Source organism: Mobula birostris, chromosome 1 (genome assembly GCF_030028105.1).
Source record: "Mobula birostris isolate sMobBir1 chromosome 1, sMobBir1.hap1, whole genome shotgun sequence".
Taxonomy (NCBI): domain Eukaryota; kingdom Metazoa; phylum Chordata; class Chondrichthyes; order Myliobatiformes; family Myliobatidae; genus Mobula; species Mobula birostris.
Genome location: NC_092370.1, coordinates 74,543,596 through 74,557,674, shown reverse-complemented (window position 1 = coordinate 74,557,674; position 14,079 = coordinate 74,543,596). Strand labels below are relative to the sequence as shown.

At 42.8% G+C, this 14,079-nt stretch overlaps 2 protein-coding genes across 3 annotated transcripts in view; one reads left to right on the top strand and one right to left on the bottom strand.

Moving 5' to 3' along the window:
• The window catches only part of faim2a (Fas apoptotic inhibitory molecule 2a), a 41,953-nt gene extending 34,590 nt beyond the window's left edge, over positions 1-7,363 (top strand). For both annotated transcript variants that reach the window (XM_072263326.1, XM_072263236.1), the window contains 4 exons: positions 2,346-2,433; positions 3,105-3,200; positions 4,426-4,479; positions 6,590-7,363. In XM_072263326.1, coding sequence (XP_072119427.1) covers positions 2,346-2,433; positions 3,105-3,200; positions 4,426-4,479; positions 6,590-6,733 — 382 coding nt within the window. In that variant the 3' untranslated portion in view covers positions 6,734-7,363. The remainder of the gene's footprint in view (positions 1-2,345; positions 2,434-3,104; positions 3,201-4,425; positions 4,480-6,589) is intronic.
• A 2,887-nt stretch (positions 7,364-10,250) lies between these two features.
• The window catches only part of cdk5 (cyclin dependent kinase 5), a 76,972-nt gene continuing 73,143 nt past the window's right edge, over positions 10,251-14,079 (bottom strand). Inside the window, exon 12 of the mRNA XM_072257134.1 lies at positions 10,251-13,632. Coding sequence (XP_072113235.1) covers positions 13,546-13,632 — 87 coding nt within the window. The 3' untranslated portion in view covers positions 10,251-13,545. The remainder of the gene's footprint in view (positions 13,633-14,079) is intronic.

Genomic DNA, 14,079 nt, shown 5'->3' with positions numbered 1-14,079 from the left:
TGAGGTAGGGCAGGTGACCGAAGATGTGTAGGGGAACACTTTGCATCTAGTGATCATAATGCCATTAGTTTAAAAGTAAATATGGAAAAAGATAGGTCCCGTTGTGGGTTGAAATTCTAAATTGGGGAATTTGATGGTATTCAGAAAAGATCTGGCAGGTTATGGATCGGGACAAGCTGTTTTCTTGCAAAGGTGTACTTGGTCAGTGAAATTTTGTGAAAGCTTGTATGTGCCTGTCAGAATAAAAAGTAAAGATGACAGGTTTAGGGAACCTTGATTTTCAAGGGATATTGAACCTGGTTAAGAAAAGGACATGCATAGAAGGTATAAGCAGGTAGGAACAAATGACATATCTATGGAGTATAAGAAATGAAAGAGAACATTTAAGAAAAACATCAGGAGGGTGAAAAGAAAGCATGAGGTTGTCCTAGCAGACAAGGTGAAGGAGAATCTTAAGGGATTCTACTGACATGTTAAGAGCAAAAGGATTGCAAGGGACAAAATTGGTCCTCTGGAAGATCAGAATGGTAATCCATGCGTGGAGCCAAAAGAGATGGGGGAAGATCTTAAATGGATTTTTTGCATCTGTATTTACTCAGGAGACAGACAGAGTCTATACAAGTGAGGAAAAGCAGCTTTGACTTCATGGACCCTATAGACTACAGATGAGGAGGTATTTGCTGTCTGGAGACAAATTAGGGTGGATAAGTCTCTAGGGCCTGACAAGGTGTTTCCCTCAGACCCTGTGGGAAGCAAGTGCAGAAATTGCAATGGACCTAGCAGTGATACTTAATCATCCTTAGCAACGGTGAGGTACCAGAGATTAGAGGATTGCTAATATTGTTCCATTGTTTAAGAAAGGCTCTAAAAATAAACCAGGCTGGTGAGCCTGATACCAGTAGTGGGAAAGTTATTGGAAGGTATTCTAAGGGACAGAATATACGAGTATTTGGATAGAACTAGGTTGATTATGGATAGTCAGCATGGCTTTGTGCATGGTAGGTCATGTCTAACCAATCTTAGTGTTTTTCAAGGAAGTTACCAGGAAAGTTGATGAGAGTCAAGGTAGTGGATGTTGTCCATGTGGACTTCCGCAAGGCACTTGACAAGGTCCAGCATGGGAGGTTGGTCAGGAAGGTTCAGTCACTTGCCATTGAAGATGAGGTAGTAAATTAGGTTAGGTGTTGGCTTAGAGGGAGAAGCCAGAAAGTGGTGGTAGATAGTTGTTTCTCTGACTAAAGACTTGTGACTAGTGGAGGGGCACATGGATCGGTGCTGGCTTTATTGTTGTTTATCATTTATATCAATGATCTGGATGATGATGTGGTTAACTGGATCAGCAAATTTGCAGATGACACCAAGATTGTTGGTGTAGTGGACAGCAAGGAAGACTATCAGAGCTTGCAGCAGCATCTGAACCATTTGGAAAAATAGGCTGAAAAAATGGCAGATAAAACTTAATGCAGATAAGTGCGAGGTGTTGCACTTTGGGAGAACCAACCAGGACTGGTCTTACACAGTGAACTGTAGGGCACTGAGGAGTGCTGTAGAACAAGGGATTTGGGAATACAGGTCCATAATTCATTGAAAGGGGCATCACAGGTAGATAGTGTTGCAAAGAAAGCTGTTGGCACATTAGCCTTCATAAATCAAAGTATTGAGTATAGGAGATGGGATGTTATATTGAAGTTGTAAAAGATATTTTTGAGGCCTAATTTGGAGTATTTTGTGTAGCTTTGGTCACCTACCTACAAGAAAGATGTAAATAATGTTGAAAGGGTACGGAGAAAATTTACAGGGATGTTGCCGGGGCTGAAGGACCTGAGTTATGAGGAAAGATTGAATAGGTTCGCACTATATTCCTTTGCACATAGAAGACTGAGGGGAGATTTGATGAAGGTATACAAAATTATGTGGGGCATAGACAGGGTAAATGCAAGATTTTTCCACTGAGGTTGAGTGGGACTACAACAGAAATCATGGGATAAGGGTGAAAGGTGAAAAAGTTTAAGGAGAATATGAAGGGAATCTTCTTCACCCAGAGGGTGATGAGAGTGTGGAACAAGCTGCCAGCACAAGTGGTGCATGTGAGCTTGATTTCAACATTTAAGAGAAGTTCAGATAAGCACATGAATAGTAGAGGTATGGAGGGCCGTGGTCCTGGTACAGGTCGATGGGAGTAGGCAGTTTAAATGGTTTGGCATGGACGAGATGGACTGAAGGGCCTGTTTCTCTGTTGTACTTTTCTATGATTATGATTCTAATACTGAACTTTTCATATGTAATCTGGTTTGTTCAGTTTAACTGTGGGTGCAGACAGCTCACATGTTTGCCCTTTCTTCCAGCTACCACAACACAAAGATTGTGCTGCTGTGCATTGGGATCACAGCCTTGGTCTGTTTCACAGTTACCATCTTCTCCTTCCAGACAAAGGTTTGTGCAACTTTTGTTTAAACTTTCATTTATTATTGTTACATGAACTGAGGTGCGCTGAAAATCTTTGCTTTGCATGCCATCCACACAGATCATTTCATCACATCACATTGAGGTAATATACGGGAAAACAATAACAATGCAAAATGAAGTATTACAGTTACAGGAAAGTACAGTGCTGGCGGACAATAAGGTGCAAGGTCGTAAGGTAGATTGGGAGTTATAACCACGTGGTAGAAGCTGTCCTTGAGCTTCATGTTGTGTGCTTCAGGCATTTGTACATTCTGCCTGATGGGAGGGGTTGGGGAAAAGAGAGAATATCTGGGGTGGGTGAGGTCTTCTATTATGCTACCTGCTTTACTGAGGTAGTAAAAAGTGTAGACAGAGTCCATGGAGGGGAGGTTGGTTTCTGAAATGTGCTGAGCTGTGTCCACAGCTGATACCGATAGAGCCCAACAATCCCCAACCTGGGTATTCAGACAGCAATGCACTGAGAGAGTGCCATTGTACCAAGCTTCTGCAAGTTAGCCCTATGGGATGACGGAGTGTTTGTAGGTTGGAGGGATATAAGGTGTTGGTTCTTGTAGTCAGTGAGGTCATTTCCCACGCAGTGGATAGGGGCTCTGCCTACAAGGCACAGTCTTTTCACTGACGGCTGTTCTCATTTTCAGTTTGACTTCACCACCTGCCATGGCCTGCTGTTTGGGTTGACCATCGCATTGCTGCTGACGGCATTGGTCATGGGCTTCACTGTCCCCTTTGGATACGTAAGTAAATGTTTGACTGCTGCTTCAGATGGACACATGACAGGAAATAATGGGCAGTCGAGGAACAAAGAGGAAAGAAAGAAGGAAAATACTAAAAGTGTTATTTGTAACTGGTACAAAGAGAATGGACTGGGATAATTTCTGTGCCCCGCCCGCTTATTCTTAGGATGGTGAGTATTACTGCTGAGACTTCAACTCTGTAAGGAGTTGTTGATCATCTTTGAGGCTGCAGCAGAGGGCAGGAATGTTGCAGCCTCTTTGAGCAACACTTCAATCCTTCTGAACAGGAATAGTCATAGTCATACTTTATTGATCCCGGGGGAAATTGGTTTTCGTTACAGTTGCACCATAAATAATAAATAGTAATAGAAATAGTAATAGTAATATTACTATTAGTAAGTAGTAATAGTCATAGAAATAATAAATAGTAATAGAAAATAGTAATAAATAGTTAAATAGTAATATGTAAATTATGCCAGTAAATTATGAAATAAGTCCAGGACCAGCCTATCGGCTCAGGGTGTCTGACCCTCAAGGGAGGAGTTGTAAAGTTTGATGGCCACAGGCGGGAATGACTTCCTATGACGCTCTGTGCTGCATCTCGGAGGAATGAGTCTCTGGTTGAAAGTACTCCTGTGCCCACCCAGTACATTATGTAGTGGATGGGAGACATTGACCAAGATGGCATGCAACTTAGACAGCATCCTCTTTTCAGACACCACCGTGAGAGAGTCCAGTTCCATCCCCACAACATCACTGGCCTTACGAATGAGTTTGTTGATTCTGCTGGTGTCTGCTACCCTCAGCCTGCTGCCCCAGCACACAACAGCAAACATGATAGCAATGGCCACCACAGACTCGTAGAACATCCTCAGCATCGTCCGGCAGATGTTAAAGGAAACATCCCACAATGAGGATTGAGAGCAAGAAATCTTTGCTAGCAAAGGAGTCCAGTGATTGAAGAGCTGGAAATAAAGTAATCCTTCTGAATCTTTCCCTCCTCTTCCCTTGGGTTCTGTAGATCCTCTTTGATCTGCCACCTTTGCTCACCAACCTCCTGCAGCTTTCATGAGCAATGCTTTGACTAACAGCATTGATGAGTAGGTAAAGAGGTGGTCACTGGCTCTTGAGAGAGACCATTTCCCATACACATCCAGAATCTTCAGATAATTCGGCAATGTGAGTGAGGAGTACCACTAACTGCTCTTTGCAATTCTGATTTCAGCTGCCCTGGTTACACACCGTTTATGCAGGTCTTGGAGCCATTGTCTTTACTCTGGTAAATAAATTTCTATTATATTATGTGTTAGTGTACTTGCAATGATCATGCATGATCCTTGGGATCAGGGATCAAGATCCAGAGGCCCTAGTTTACCTTAGGCACCTTCTTCCTATTTACACCACTATAGAAATGTTTACTGTTTGTTTTCATATGACATGCAATTAGTCTCTCAAAATTCATTTTCTCCCTTGTGAGCATTTTAGTCTTCTGCTGCTGAATCCTAAAACCCTCTCAGGCCTCTGGGCTTCAACTTGTCCTTGTCACTTTGTATTCCTTTCTTTTTAATACAGCCCATTCTGTATACTTACCACCGTCAGGTGCCAATAAATCTCTTAAACCTGGGCTCTCCAGTTCTTGATTTCCCAATGCTGGCAAAAAGATTGTGTGCATTGACCATATCTACACCCTTCTATAAGAACATAGAACACAAGATCAGATCTAAACCAGCCCATTCTGGGGTACTTTTTGCAATGCACTGCTCTAAAAACCAATTCCTGATGCAGTCCAAAAATTATTCTTCTATCCTACCCTTGCCAGTTTAGTTCATCAAATAATTTCCCACATGATAATTGCACCTCCTTTCAAGAATACCCTTGATATCTTCCCATTTGTACTCCACCCTGCTCAGGTACCTTTATTGATTAACAGTGCCAACCTACCTCCTTCACCCTTTGGCCTGTTCTTTTGGAAAAATGTATAACCTGGAATATTAAGCATCCACTCCTCCTCACTACGCGACCATGTTTACATCATACTGTTTCTATCTGTTGTTAACTCACTGACCTTGGTGCAAATGCTCTGTTAATTCGAATGAAGAGCATTAAACATTGATATTTACAATTCTGGATTTGCTGTTTTTGCATATTTCTCTTTACAAGATCTGCCCTGCACATCACACTCTGTCAGATTCCCCGTTGTTATTTATGCCACTGCTTTTTAAATTTCTTCCTGATTTATTACTCCTCCCTGCTCCTTGTTCATTTAAAAGCCATCTACAACCCTGGTAATGTCATTCGCCAGGACTCTGGTCCCAACACAGTTCGGGTGAGGCCTACTGACATACACATCTCAGCCAGGGATCCCACAATTTCTTTTCTGGCACCTCACAGTGTTCTCAGATATACTTGACAAGGCCCTGGAGATTTGACTATCTTCACACATTTTGAGCCACCTGCTGTAAGGTTGATTAGCCCCAAGACATCCGCAATCTCTATCTCAAGTTTCAAATTTTTCATGTCTTTCTCCATAGTAGAAACAAATGAGAAAAACACTTTAAGGAGCTTGCCCACCTCCTATGGCTCCACACAAATATGTCCACTTTGGAAGTTGAGGAGCCCAGTTCTCTTACTCATTTTTCCAGAGCTATCTCATGACTCCTTTTTGCCCGCTTGGTTTCCTTTTGGAATTCACTCCTAGATCTCCCAACTCCCCCAGGGATCCATGCCTCAATCATACAGGGTTCCCTACTCCTGTCAACATTGCCTTCCATTTTAACAGAAGCATGCATACCTTTAACTGTCATTATCTCACTTTTAAAAGCCTCCCATATGCTGACTGTCCCTTTGTCCGCAACCTACCAAACCAGCACAGGAGCACAGAGACTGCATCTTCACTGACGTCACTGGGGGAGGAGGGAGGGAACAGCCAGCTCAAGTACAGGTTTTAAAATTTTAATCTTTTTACATTTTAGACTTCATTTTTTAAAAAATGCTCAAGATATATCAGTAGTTAAATCAGTTTTTAATTTCCTGATCATATTGCTTGTTTCTGAGATCACCGTCTCACTACCAGGGACTAATTTTTGTTTTACTTTTGCATTAATGTCTTATTTTGCCACCATTTTTCTTAAATCTTGTACAACTTGTGTACAATTTGTGTTGTGTCATGTCTGAATCTACATGCTTGATTGTGATGCTGCTGCAAACCAGTTTTCATTGTACCTGTGCCTCACTATATATAACACACACTCACACAGATATACATGTGCCAATAGACTTGACTATATCTACTGTAGTACCAACTGTTACCTGGCTGAGCTTGCTCCCTGCTAGTGGTTGGACTGGTGTGTATGTGGCTGCACCTCACCCTTTTGTCCTTTCTTTGGCAGTTCCTGGCTTACGATACACAGCTTCTGGTAGGGAACAAGCACTACTCCTTGAGTCCCGAGGAGTACATCTTCGCTGCACTCTGTCTCTACGTCGACATTATCTTCATCTTCATCTTCTTCCTGGAATTTGGGAATCGTGAGTGAGCAGCTGCTGGCGTGCCCAATAGCTCACGGCTCCTTCCTACTGCCTCTCTCTACCTGTAAAATTTGAAGCAAACCAGCCTTGGGGACTCAATCCTCCACTTAACTGCCTGCAGCTTCTGTGGGCTCCTATCTCCTGGTCAGTTCAAAGTGGTGTTGGAGTGATGTCCCCCTTCCCTGTTCCAACACTGCACCATGCAGGGTCAGGGAGGGTATGGAAATAATATGTTCAGTTTTCAGTTTTCCCTGCCCTGACACTAGCACAGAACCAAAATCCCAAGGTCAACTTTTGCTTCCCCATCTCCATCCACGCTGTATTGTCCCAGACTGCACAGGGAAAGTGAAGTCTGTGTCCATCAACAGATAAGACCCTTGTTTACATTCATCCTTTTAAAAACTGCTCAAGTAAACTTACGTATTATATTAGCTTAGTTTTTATTGTGTTTATCAGTCTAGTGAGTTCTGGTCTCTGGTACTGAGTGAGCACTGCAACATCTCTTCCAGAGCATTGTTCTGTTCACACCCACCTGAATTCATTTCAGATAAAAAGAGACATTGTGGCTGGATGCTATGGTCTTGGTGTAAAATTAACAGTTATTTTCTGTAATCTTTGTACATTTTGATTAAAATTGTTACAGCTTTTCAGTTGATGTCCAATCTTTTTTTCAGTCATGGAATCTTAAAGCAGGATCCAAGTCTTTGAACTGACCCTACTTTTTCACACAATTAAGTTTCATCACTATTCATTTTGAAAGCTTCTTGTGAACTTGCTTTTTGCTAAATGTCATAAATTGATCATTTCAACCTCTGGTTACTAATCCTCCCATGATCAGTAAATTTCCCATTTCCCTAATTCTCTTACTGTTCTTTGCTCCTCAGGGAACCATCTCATGTTTCCAGTTTCTCATTGGAACCATCAGAGTTCCCACAATCCTGATCGATAAGTTATAGAACCTGGGCCTCTGTACCTCCCTCTGCAATTGGATCCTCGACTTCCTAACTGGAAGACCATAATTTGTGTGGATTGGTGATAATATCTCCACCTTGCTGATTATCATCACTGGTGTACCTCAGGGATGTGTGCTTAGCCCACTGCTCTATTCTCTTTATACCCATGACTGTGTGGCTAGGCATAGGTCAAATACCATCTATAAATTTGCTGATGATACAACCATTGTTGGTAGAATCTCAAATGGAGATGAGAGGGCGTACAGGAGTGAGATATGCCAACTAGTGGCGTGGTGTTGCAGCAACAACATGGCACTCCTACGTCAGTAAGATGAAAGAGCTGATTGTGGCCTTCAGGAAGGGCAAGACAAAGGAACACATACCAATCCTCATAGAGGGATCAGAAGTGGAGAGAGTGAGCAGTTTTAAGTTCCTGGGTGTTAAGATCTCTGAGGATTTAACCTGGTCTCAACATTTCGATGCAGCTATAAAGAAGGCAAGACAGTGACTATACTTCATTAGGAGTTTGAGATTTGGTATGTCAACAAAAACACTCACCCAAGACTTCGACAGATGTACCGTGGAGAGCATTCTGACAGGTTACATCACTGTCTGGTATGGGGGAATCACAGGACTGAGAGAAGCTGCAGAGGGTCATAAATTTAGTTGACTCCATCTTGAGTACTAGCCTACAAAGTACCCAGGACATCTTCAAGGAGCAGTGTCTCAGAAAAGTAGCGTGCATTATTAAGGACCCTCATCACCCAGGGCATGCCCTTTTCTGACTGTTACCATCAGGTAGGAGGTACAGCAACCTGAAGGCATACACTTGGCGATTCAGTAACAGCTTTTTCCCCTCTGCCATCTGATTCCTAAATAGACATTGAACCCATGAACACTACCTCACTTTTTCAATATATATTTCTGTTTTGCACAATTTTTAATCTATTCAATATACATATACTGTTATTTATTTTTCTTCTATATTATGTTTTGCATTGAACTGCTGCTGCTAAGTTAACAAATTTCGTGACACATGCTGGTGATAATAAACGTGATTGAGTAGAGAACCTAGAACCAGCCCCAGGTTCCATTCCTGAGCATTGTTGATGACCTGAGCTATTTGTAAGTCATAAATGAACATCACTGTGTGGGACAGTCACAAAACTACTGTAACAGGACAGCCAGCAGGCACAGGAAGAGTGTCTGCCAGCAGGCCTCCATGAGAAGTGAGAACGTTCAGTGCTCCCAGCTCAACTCAGCTTCCTAACTACTAACCGTTGCAGTTCATTTGTAGGATATGTGTCTATAACTTGGGTGTTTGTAAACTAGAGGGCCTGTATGTGGTTTTTTGTAATTTATTTACTTCTCTAAGAAATAACATTCACTGAACAAAAAAAAGAGTAACCAGCTAAAACAAATCACAGTGACAGATTTAACACAGAGAACCCAGACCTGTTAACTTATCCAATGACCATAATAATGTCTTAGGTCCAATATTATCTATGTTAAATCTGTTTTGTAGCCCTGAGGCTCAACATCTTCCTTATAATACGGTAAAACTGGAACATTCTCATGACTTTAACCAAAAGACTGCTACTGTTAGAAATCTGAAATAAAAGCAGAAAATGCTGGAATAAAATGTGCAATCCAGTCACTGCACTATACTGTTTGTGATAGCACTGGAGAGGATGCAGGGGATTCACCAGGATGTTTCCTGGAGTGGAGGAGAATACAAGGGATGATCAAAGTATATAAAATTATGAAGGGTATAGAAAGAGGAGATTGCAGAAGTGGTTCCCTTTCTCAGAGGCAGATAAAACTGGAGGATATAGGGTAAGGGGAATGTAATTTAGAGGAGATCTGAGGGGAACATGTTTTATTCGGAAATTGGTATCTGGAATACACAGCTAAAGAGAGTGGTGACAACAAGATCACTGACTGTGCTTGAGAATTTATAGATGAGCATTGAAGTCACCTAGTATTAGAAGGCTCCTGGCAGATGGGATTAATGCAGAAGGTTGACATGAATGGGGGAGGGAGTCTGAATGGCCTGTTTCTACCTGTCAGATCCCTTCCCTTGTTCTAAAATCAAATCATGCTTCTCCAGTCACAAACAAGAGAAAATCTGCAGATGCTGGAAATCCAAGCAACACACACAAAATGCTGGAGAAACTCAGCAGGCCAGGCACGTCCATGGCAAAGAGTAACTGGTCCACATTTCAGGCTGCGACCCTTCATCAGGGCTGGAGAAAAAAGATGAGGTCAGAGTAAGAAGGTTGGGGGGGGGTGAGGAAGAAATACAAGGCAGTAGGTGATAGGTGAAACTGGGAGAGGGGGAGTCGATTGGTGAAAAAGATCAAGGGCTGGAGAAAGGGGAATCTGATAGGAGAGGATAGAAGGCCATGGAAGAAAGGGAATTGGGAGGTGCTCCAGAGGGAGCTCATGAGCAGGTAAGGGGAGAGAGAGAAATGGAAATGGGGAAGGCTGAAGGGGGTGGGGGGGGCACTACCAGAAGGTCAAGAAATTGATGCTCATGCCATCAGATTGTAGGCCACCCAGATGGAAGATAAGGTGTTGCTCCTCCAACCTGAGTGTGGCCTCATCATGGCAGTAGAGACCATGTGATCCACAATTACTCCTTCACTGCATCTTTCACCCCTCCTCAGTTCTCCGATCACCTCAGACTCCCGTCTCACTGCTACCACACTCTTCTTTATACTGACAACCTCACTCAGTTCTGATGCAGTTTCAACCCGAAATCTCAATTCCATACTCCGCCCTCCCCGATGCTGCTCGACCCACTGAGTTCCTCCAGCAGACTGTTGCTCCTTCACATCCTGCTTTAATTTTGTGCAGGACCCTTCTGTAGGTCTGCCCTTTCCTGAGTGACACAAAACATAAAGTTTTCCATGTTGCTTGTTGATGATGTACATTTGTCTCACCTGCACTAACTCAACCAGACCTGAAAGCTGTGGAATTTCAGTTTTCTGCTTTAATGGAAACTTGCCCTCTGCACCCCTCAGCTCAGCCCCATCACTTGCATTTCTCTGGGACATCATAAAATACACGTCCAATGCCTTGGATTGAATGTGGAAACGATTAATCAGAATCCTTTGATCCATTTCAGGAGGAATCTCCAGACATTTCAGACAATAGACAGAGAGACCAGGGATCTCCCACTATTTTAATCCACACTAAGAGCTGGGATGCTGGAGAAACTCAGGGCGATGAGCAGTAGCTATAGACAAAAGTGGACACTCAATGTTTTGGGCTGAAACCTTCCATCTAGATTTCCAGTGAAAGAAATTAACCTGAAAGATAAACTGTCCATTTCCTTCCACAGATGCTGCTTAATCCTGCTGAGTTCCTGCAGCATCTTGTCTGTTACTCCAGATTCCAGCATCTGCAGTCTTCTGTGTCTCTGCTGGGCACTCTGTGCCTGGGTTCTCAGCTCAGGAAATGCTCCTGAATTTATCTTTATTTGGTCCAATGGATTGTTTACCAATCTCTTTACATAGAAACATAGAAAACCTACAGCCCAGTACAGGCCCTTTGGCCCACAAAGCTGTGCCAAACATGCCCTTACCTGAGAAATTACCTAGGGTTACCCACAGCCCTCTATTTTTCTGAGCTCCATATACCTGTCCAGGAGTCTCTTAAAAGACCCTATCGTATCCACCTCCACCACCGTCGCCAGCAGCCCATTCCATGCACTCGCCACTCTCTGTGTAAAAAAACTTACCCCTGATGTCTTCTCTGTACCTATTTCCAAGCACCTTAAAACTGTACCCTCTCGTGCAAGCCATTTCAGCCCTGGGAAAAAGCCTCTGACTATCCACACGATCAATACCTCTCATCATCTTATACACCTCTATCAGGTCACCTCTCATCCTCCATCACTCCAGGGAAAAAAGGCCAAGTTCACTCAACCTATTCTCATAAGGCATGCTCCCCAATCCAGGCAACATACTTGTAAATATCCTCTGCACCCTTTCTATGGTTTCCACATCCTTCCTATAGTGAGGCGACAAGAACTGAGCACAGTACTCCAAGTGGGGTCTGACCAGGGTCCTATTTAGCTGCAACATTACCTCCTGGCTCCTAAACTCAATCCCATGATTGATGAAGGCCAATGCACTGTATGCCTTCTTAAGCACAGAGTCAACCTGTGCAGCAGCCTTGAGTGTCCTATGGACTCAGACCCCAAGTTCCCTCTAATCCTCCACACTGCCAAGAGTCTTACAATACTATATTCTCTCATCATATTTGATTGACCAAAATGAACCACCTCACACCTATCTGGGTTGAACTCCATCTGCCACTTCTCTGCCCATTTTTGCATCCTATCAATGTCCCGCTGTAACCTCTGACAGCCCTACACACTATCCACAACACCTCCAACCTTTGTATTATCAACAATCAGGAGTTACAGGTAAATGTGAAATAGAAAGTATTTCAACCAGTCACTGCATGGGTTTGATGGAATCTCCTGTATTGCCCACCTGGTTTAATAATGAAATTTTCAAACCGTTCCACTTTTATTAATTGTTTTGCACTCAAGGAGGTATAAAGTCTGGCACTCCAGTAAATTATGCCATAATGACTTTCTGCCATGGTTTACAAGTTGCTTGCAGATTGATATTTATCAGCTACAGTATGTTGCACAGACAAGTGCTTACTTTCTTTGCTACCAAAACACAAGAGGAACTGGAACAATTCAATAATCTAAGTGTTGAAACAAGTGCATTAACTGGAATTTCCAACAATACTGCTGAACCAGAATAAGTGAGACCTTGTTCAGTAGCAAGGTCAAGCTGTAAGGTTTGGGTGGATGCTGATATGATGACTCTTGGAATTTGAGCTCCACAGAATCTTCACTCAGTGACATCCAGCAAAAAATAAAAGGTCCCTAAAACACACACACACACACACACACAGACACACAAAAGCACATTAACAGAGACACACGGGAGCATATATTACACACTACACACACATCAATAGCAAACAGTGACATCATGTACAAGTGTGTGCACAAACACATGCACCCGCCAACAACAAAATTATAAACAGTTTTTGAAAGTTTCACATTTCTTTGAAAAAAAGTGCTTTCACTAATGAAAAGCTCCAAAGTCATTCTCCACAACACATGATCACAGGTTGAGTGCCATGAGTTCACACTAATACAGTAAACAAAATATTCTGAAATCACACAAATATTCTAATCCATGATAACATACAGACCCCCAGGAGCACTGACAACACACACCCCACTCAAAGAGACCACACAGCACTAACCTGGATGCTCTGTAACTGACAAGTAATGACATAGATGAGGGAGAGCAGAAATTATACAGAAGGGCATGTTTAACGTACATTAACAAAAAGTGACAAAATTACACACATAATGAATATAACACATAACTACTTGAGACATTTATGAATACTAGATACATGGCAACACATGATATACAAGCATATATACAGAGGCAACACACCTGTGCATGAATTCACACTTGCTGATGCACAACACACTTGTGAATAAGGATACACGTGCACAAACAAGATAGCTGACTGTACAAATGTCAGATGAATTCTTTACAGACAAAAAGTGCTTTTCTTCATGATGCTCTGTATGGAATGCTAAAATAAAAATCCTTCCAAACACACCAATGCTTCAAGTGAGATTCTCATTCTTAAGAACCTGCCCACAATGAGATCATCTCAAGGGTCCACCACTTTGGTCATGACTGTGACAAGAAGCACAGAGAGGAGAGAGGCAGCTCGAGTTTCAGTTGATCCTTCAGGCCTAGTGACACGGAGTGGGTACGTGACTGGAAAAGTGCCAAAGGGCAGGTGTTCCTTTAGGGAGGGCAGAAGTCCGCAAAGTAGGGATGTTGTAAGGCTTCCTCGGCTGAAATTCTCTGCACCGGGTTACACTTCAACAGGTTCTGCAGACACAAGGCACAAGGATATAAAGTCAACCACAGAAATGGGGGCACTTTCTTCAGCAGTCAAAAACTGGGCAACATCCAAAAGTGTCTGATGGTGTGACCCTTCCTCAGTAATGCCCCTCCCACAGCGTGACACTCCCTCGTTACTGCCCCTGTTTCTTTTGTAAACTGTACAAAACTTTGTTCAAATACAGAAGACCTACAAAGGATAGGGGTTACAATACAATTGTTAAATTAAAATACAATTATTAGCATCTATAATACACCCAATTCCCTGGAGGACCCACTGTTCCCAGAAATCCACCACTGAACCCATGATGATCGCATGTTCCCTTTCTAAGGACACCCCGGCACAGATGAACACTGGAAGAGGGGCAGGCAGTCAGCTCGGGCAGAGCCCTCGACAGCTTGCTGCATGTACCCGTGAAAGGCCAGTTTGGCCAG